This window comes from Mycteria americana, chromosome 17 (assembly GCF_035582795.1).
Source record: "Mycteria americana isolate JAX WOST 10 ecotype Jacksonville Zoo and Gardens chromosome 17, USCA_MyAme_1.0, whole genome shotgun sequence".
NCBI classification, from domain to species: Eukaryota; Metazoa; Chordata; class Aves; order Ciconiiformes; family Ciconiidae; genus Mycteria; species Mycteria americana.
In genome coordinates, this window is record NC_134381.1 from 9361077 (window position 1) to 9368822 (window position 7746).

Sequence of the window (7746 nt, forward strand, 5' to 3'; positions counted from 1 at the left end):
TATTAATCCCGGGTTTGGTGGGAATATATCTTTTTGGAAATATTTGGATAAGGATCTTTCTTCACCCTTTTGGCTTAGATGATGTGCCTGGTTACCAAACATAGACATCTTCACAGGCGATTCAGTCCTGGTTTAGTTATGTAGAGGGGTGTCTTTGTCCAGCACCACAGCACTAAGAACAGTCTGGAGAAAATATAATAGGGTAGACCCTTTGTTGGATAAAGCATGAATCAACAGACCCAGCTGCCACTAAGGATTTTGGGCTGGAGGTATTTTGTGTACCTTATCTATATTATGGGTACTGTGAAACCTTTTCTAATTAGTCTTCTGGAAGATGAAATGCCTACAATGACACTGGCAAGTGCCATTTTCAGCCCGCTCACACAGGACTGAAATGGCTCGTTAAGTCATCTGCAATCAGTGGTGGGGCCCTAAAGCTTTGAATACTGGATACACTGCTGTACAGCAATTTTCTCATGTCAAGAGAAACAAGAACAGTCAGGCACCTCTTCCCCTTTTCTCTCTCTCTGCCAAATGAGCCTTTTTTCTTTCTTTTTTTTTTTTTTTTAAACTGTTCCCTTAGAAACAGTCAGCTTAGCCCTTTCACCCCTGCTTCTCCTCTCTGCGCCGTACAGCACTGCCATTCTCTGCTGCTCCCTGTGGTCTCTCTCCCTGCTCACATTAAATGAGCATGGCACAGACTTGCACAGCCCTTTGGTAGCGTGCCTTGGGAGGTAACGGAGAAGATGTTTACAGCAGACATGCTGCAGCAAGGGGGGTGGCACATGGACCTCCATGCTGTGACCTCAGCTGACAATTATGCAGTCATTGTGTTGGCAAGCTGTGGCTGTTCCCCTGTGTTTGGACCCCTCCCCGCCGCCTGTTCACCGGAGTGAGCTGTCAGGCTTTAAAGGCCGCAAAACACCTGGTTCAGCTTCTCATCCCATTCACGCAAAGAAGATGTTAACCCCAGCCTACTTCCAGCTCTAGAATGAACTCTCAGTTTCACTAGAGCATTTCATTATAAAATGAAATCACCCTGTTTGCTGGAAATGCATCAGCTCTTACTGTCAGTTCCAGCAGGTTCTAGCCAATTTATTTCACGGAGCTTAGAAAAGTTGGAAAGGACTGAAGCAATGGATAGGAACATGAACCTCTCTACCAGATTTTCTGTGTTGGAAAAGATTACATGATCTACAGAGACATGTGAACCAGGGAAAAGGTTCAGAACACATCTGTGACTGAAATAAACCCAAAGAAGTTCAGTCTGGCTCTGAGCTGTGCCAGTTCTGTCTAAACTCAGGTCTCCAAAACAGAGATTGGAATGTGGAAGATAACTGCTATATGGATTCACACTATTTGTCCTGTCAGACCAGGATTCTTACTGGCAATGGCTGGCACCAGCTCTCTGCTGAGAAGGTCCAAGAAATCCTGCTGCACACTAATCAGGGATAACTTGCTCCAAGCGCAAGTTTCCTCCTGATCCTGACAAAGGGTGTGAGTTTAAATCAAAATGTATGAAAATTTATTGCCCTGCAAATTTTTTTTTTTTTTTTAAGTGAAAAGGTCTTTACTAAAACTCTAGGTCTTCTTCTCCACAGGAATGTCAAATACCATTTTGATCTTGCTAAGTTTCTGCTAGGCCTCAGGAAAACACTCAGGCAAAGGCATTTGCAGCCTTGCTATAAGAACAGCCTTGCATTTGATAGCTGGCCTTTTGGATGCCTTTTTGTGTGCTGCAGCCTCAAACGGGATGCTTGTATTTACAAAGATTAGGAACCTAGAAACCCTTTCATTCTCACCTCCACTTTGGCTGCTGCTTCTGAAATGCTTTGAGACTCCTGTTCTCCAGAGAAACTATCCACATGTTCCTTTCTCAGTTTGTTCACGCAGGGAACAAAAATTCATGGTGGGGCATGTTCTGGGGGAGCTAATACTCAGTGGGTTTGATTGTGCGGAGGACATCTCTGCAGGGATCAGATGGTCAATCTCGTATCTCTGTAGTTCTTATCCACTGTGGAAAAACATATGAGGTGAATTTCAGGGGGCTTTGGCTTCCTGTCATCCCATAAATACTCCGGAGAAAGCACCTTGGGGGGTTTGTGGGAGAGGACGGGTCTGTTGAGATTACTTTCTTCCTGCCAGGCTGCCATGATTCCATTGGCTTTGTCCTTCAGGATGGTCATGTGGCAAGTCTTGGTGAACTCATAGACTTTCTTCACCAGCCCTCCAAACACAGCTCCTCCTTAGTAGAAGTCCCCTTCTCCATCAGGGATGTAGGCTGCTGAAGAGCTCCTCCTCGCATAAGGGAACTGGCTTCGAGGGACATTGAAATAGCCAGCGTGTATGGCCGCTACTATATCGCCCAGGGTCTCAGGCCCCCAGGCATTGTAGAACACCATGTCAACATCCAGGCAGAAGAGGTAGTCCACCTCCTATGTGCTTGTTTATGGCCTCCATCCTGCGCATGGTGATCTCTTGCCAGCTGGGGTATTTCTTGATGAGGACAATGACAAACTTTCATCCAGGTTGCAGCTGGACATTGGGAATTTTCTCAGGGTTGTCACTGAAGATATAATAGTTCACCCGATAGCCTTTCATGAAATGCTTCTCTGCTGACTCCAAGAAGCAGCCCCCAAACCTTGTGTATCTGAGCAGACACAACATGTGAATAGCACAGCAGAGACAAGGGGATGCATGGTGGATTATGAAAGGTACTTTAATGAATGGAAGCAGACAAGGGATGAAGAGTGTTGACTAGCTATTGCTGCAAGGATGCATATACTACACATGCAATAGGTAAAGTATAGTGGAGGACAAGGAACAAGATTATTCCTGCTTTGACCAACCAACCACCTATCTACAGTTCTAATTCCCAAGGCACATGCTAGTTTTTAAAAAATACTGACCGTGCTTTAGGTACCTTGGGTGCTGAGTCTGTTAACTTGTAGGCTTGTATGATTATGGACGCAATACATGGGCATAAAAGTTTACTACAGACTGGGACAGATTTCAGCTCTGCTGAGGACAAGAAAAGCCAAAATTATCTTTCCACAGAGGAAGTACATCAACCCAAGAACTGTGCCCACTGAGTGGTTCACTTACTTTCCAATGGCAAAAGCTGTCACCCATATGGTGAGATGCAGTGGCCTGCAGGCACTGTCTAGGATCTCAGATTTGAAGGTTCCTTCCCAGATGATGGGGGCCAGCCATGGTGTGACTATCAGCACATCCTGACACCTGACGGAAAAGAAAAGGGAATGTTAATGAAATGTAACTGTTCCTTTTGGTTTCAAGGCCAGTAAATGGGAAAGAAACACTAAAAAGGCAGCTAAAAGAAGAGTGTGTGTATCAGCATTAACTCATTATGGATGGTATTATCTTCAGATTCTTTTCCCTGACCTCTTATTTAAGGTTACCAAGCACGGACATTTCAGTTCCTTGGATGAAATTAAGCACTGTTTAACGAATTGGCAAAACTCCAAGGATCTGCTAAAATCTCATTTAAGCTCATAAGGACTTCTCTGCTGAGGAGGGTTTAATGACCACTGAACTCACAGAATGAGAAGCTATGCATATTTGCTATCAGTCTGATGTAGATCGCTACATACAGATTAAAACACAAGTAATAATATGAAAATTACTATAAAAATATACCCCATTGCTGTGTTATTAAAACACAGCTTGCGGCATGACAGTTTGTTTTTCCAGTATTTATATATAGCTTTAACACATTCAGATATAATTTAAAATTCTGTATGTGAGCCAGTATTCAAATGTGTGACAAAGTTATAGAAAATCCTTAATCTCCTGTGTGGGTAGTGGAAATATTGAATATACATGCAGCAGAGTCTGATTATGCCCTATTACAGCTATGCCACGCTATTTCAACTGTCTTCTTTGTTTTCAGGGTTTCTTTCTTACCTTTTTTAAAAGAAGATGTCGTTTATGATGTGTAATTTACCCTAGCCCACTCACATTTGCCCCAGACCATGATCTGTAGCACTCTGCTAATGAAATTTGTCATAAACAGCACAGGGCCACACTTGGAGGCTGAAGCAGTCTCCCATCTGACACGCTCCCATGGCAATAATAGCACAAAAACCAAAGCAAGGGACTGTGGGGAGTAGTTTGATGGCTGAGGCAGCAGTACACTTTCAACCCAGACCTAATACTTCCAGTCTGAGTGGATACGAGAATAACAATTTCACTCTCTCCTATAGTAATGCATATGATTAGAAGATTAAATTATACAGGAAGAAGAATTTGGTTTGTAGAAAATATACTGAGCTGGTCTCTTTCTGAGTTGATCATCCTTTTTTTGGGGGGGGGGGGGTGTGCGGGGGGGGAGAGAGAGAAGGAAACCTGCAAGTTTGTTTCTCTAAGCAAGGCTTTTTTTCATTTCATTTTAAAGGGCTGCACTGGCTTTCCCAATGACTCATTTCCATGGTATGCATCCTCTCAGTGCGTGCAAGTGAACTCCCTTCAGAAGACATAGAGCACTAAAAGCTACATGATTCTCTCCTCATTTAGTCCAGTGTATACTAGCTGATTTTGCACATTAATTTATTCCAATACGGAAGAGAGAAATATTCAGTCCTAGCACGTCCTGTTGAAATAGCAGGGGGAGGGGGAAAAAAAAAGATATGTACCAACAGGGTGTGTTTATTAACGTGCAAAAGAATGGTGGCTGTTGAAGGCGAACTGCTAGAGATAAGTCAGGTCATAGGAGCTCGACCAAAGGAGACTGCCAACAAACGACCTGACAAGGAGCGTTTGCCTAAGTAACTTCTTAGCTGCTGCTACCTGAAACCTTCCATGTCTGTTTAAACTCACTGGTTTGACTGCTTCTCATAGAGACTTGTCTGTGTGAGTGCCTGCAATTTGTTCCGGAGTAAGATCCAGCAGGTTAGCTGAAACCATTGCTGAAGGTCATACAAGGCACTTGCTTGATTTCACCCTGAAATGGATTCAAAGCTCTCCCACAGCTGGTTACAACTACAACACAGTTCCAGAAGGAATTTCTCACTGTCTTCCAGCTATTATATATCTCCCATCTCTTAAAAAGAGTTCCTGACAGCAACCATGTAGACAGGCTGTGTGTGTGTGCTAATGTATTAACTGGGTGTTTACAGTAGGTATGTTAGCAAGTATACAGTGACTAAATGCAATCTTATATCAGCATAGATAGCTGTAGACATACGCATATGGTTAGACTTCTCTTGGAACTAGGTACTGTTCTGTGTGTACCAGGACTTTGAAACTGTGTCACCGAGCACCCAAACCAAAGTCGGCAGAAACAAACAACAAAGTCCAAACAAAGAAACTTACTTTGGAGCCAACACTCTTGGCTGCTGATAAAATAATCTGTAAAAACAAAGAAATATCTACTGAATAATACATGAATATGCCCGGAAGAGAGGAACAGCAGTTTAAAGGTCGGGAAATAAAAAGCCAGTACTTACTGGGGGAAAAGCTGGATTAGCTTCTCTTCTGTATATTGGACTTTCATGGAGCTGCATGATGGGGTGGGAAAAGAAAGGGATTGTAATGCTTTTCCTAAAACAAGAACCAGGTTCAGCTTCAGGACCTGCTGCTGTACTGACAGCTGTCCCAATCCTCGCTCCAGTTGCTGTGCACACTGCTCTGCCTGGTACAGAGAGTTAGACATTGCCTGTATGCACCTTCAAGGGCTGCCAGACGATTAACAGTTTTGAAACAAGGCACACAACAGAACAGGGATGGAGAGATCCTGGCAGCTCTCTGAGCCTGTGCATAAATCAGAGTTTACGGTTCAAACTCTAGGGAAGGACATGCTTGTTGGGGACTGCCAGTACTGGTCATGTATGTGCTCCACTCCCTGCATAACTATTCCTGTTCACCTGGAGGGCTGAACTACCTGAAATATATCACGCTTTAAACAGCATTCAGAGAAATAAGCATCTTACTAGACACAATGTTTTTTAATGGCTTGAAATAATCAGAAATGTCTCTATAAGAGATCATCTTTTCTATTTGCATTTGTTTTGTTTTCACCAGATCAGTAGGTCATGATAAAGGATGGGAAAAGCCAAGGCTTGTCATGTTACAGCTATGGTCCGATATGGCAGTGAAGTCACTTAGGCCATGTACCCTGCTCCTCCACAGTGTAAGTTCTCTTTTATGCAGCTTTGACATAGCTTTTAGGACCCATGCTAAGTCAGTTAACTGTACATTAGTTTGCACCACACAATGAAGCTGACTCCTTAAACTGTAAGATTTCTGGAGAAGCAGCAACCCTTTCATTTTACTCAGAGCAGGCCTCTGGTCCACGACTCAAGTGCTGCCATAACACAAATACATTCACAAAGTGAGTGGAAAGCACAGATTGTAGAGTGAAGAAGATGAACACGATTAGGGGACTGGAGGTTATTCCTAACTCTGCCAAAACTCCTTATACAATTGTTCATTTCACCTCTCTGACTTATGTTTCTCCATCTAGCGAGCTGGGATACTTAATCCACATCTCAAAGCACAGCGAGATCCTGTGTGTACATGTGCACGTGTGTGATTACACCCTGATAATAAAGCCAATGTTAACCTGTTAGTCATGGTCTCTGTCACCCACAACAAACAAGGCCTCACTCACGCTGTACAAATACAGAGCTGTCCTGAAGGGCAAGCAGACTAAAGCGGAAAAGGTTGCATTATTACCATTTTGTTTTAAGAGAGTGACTAATTATAGATTCATAAAATAAAGAACAAGTGACTACTTGTTAATAACTGCTTATACTGTCAGTGAAGTACAGCTCCTGTAACAATGATCTGTGTTATTAATTAAATACAAAATGGGATACTTACAAGATTCTGGGCAAGGAAGATAATATGGGAAGTAGTGCACTTTTCCATTCCCAGCTGTAATCCTGGGATAGCAAAGAAACATTTTAAGATAGGTAATGTTGAAAGATACCTTCCTAGGATTTTCCAAGATCTCAGACTCTGGCACAGATTTTGAGAAATAACTCTAGCTAACTGCTTGTCTACTTTACTAATTAGCGTAGGATCCAGTGTATTCACGTTTTAATGCAATACACTGCTGCTAAGGCATAAACGGGAAGTTCAGGACAAAACGAGTCCAGAAACATCCAGCTTGTAACATCAGGTCTAAGTATTTTTATCTACATCAAGTGGTCTACAAAATGTAGGTCTACACACTTTTGAAAAGCGTACACCAATGGAGACACATAAGGCAATGCTCAAAATTGATAAATATGCAATATACACTGATGTGACATACTGACACTTCCCGGAACTTTAAATGCTGTGTGTGCATCCTTTGATTTGTGTAGCAGACAAATAGGCTGCATAAGCTTTTTTCTCCCTTCAGTTCTGATCACAATCTATATAGATTTTTACATACAATCACTTTACTACTGGTGAAATGCAACCACCCACAAGGTGAAATAAGAGCAAATTGCAACATCAGAAATACAGTATAATTAAGAATAATTTAATAATAATTAATAATTTAATAGTTAATAGAAATGCCTGATCTCAGATTCCTTTCAAACAATGTTTGAGTTTGCTGAAGAGAATCTGTAAGGCATACTTAGCATTCAGTATGCTCAAAAGCTACAAACATTCTCAATGTTTGAAAGCAACAATGTTTGATAGCTACAAAGCTAGCCCTAGGTACATTGGAGTGAGTTTGGACTGTTTGAAGAGACAGAAAATCATCTCTTTTAAGGCCTGAACTGAAATGTAACT

At 42.2% G+C, this 7746-nt stretch overlaps 1 protein-coding gene across 1 annotated transcript; it reads right to left on the reverse strand.

The window, feature by feature from the left end:
• Nucleotides 1–262: 262 nt before the first annotated feature.
• On the reverse strand, nucleotides 263–5534 carry LOC142418239 (globoside alpha-1,3-N-acetylgalactosaminyltransferase 1-like). Its single transcript, XM_075519798.1, is given in 5 exon segments — nucleotides 263–2436; nucleotides 2438–2650; nucleotides 3106–3240; nucleotides 5332–5367; nucleotides 5466–5534. Coding segments are annotated over 5 exon segments (891 nt in total). The 5' UTR covers nucleotides 5513–5534; the 3' UTR covers nucleotides 263–1976.
• Nucleotides 5535–7746: the final 2212 nt, after the last annotated feature.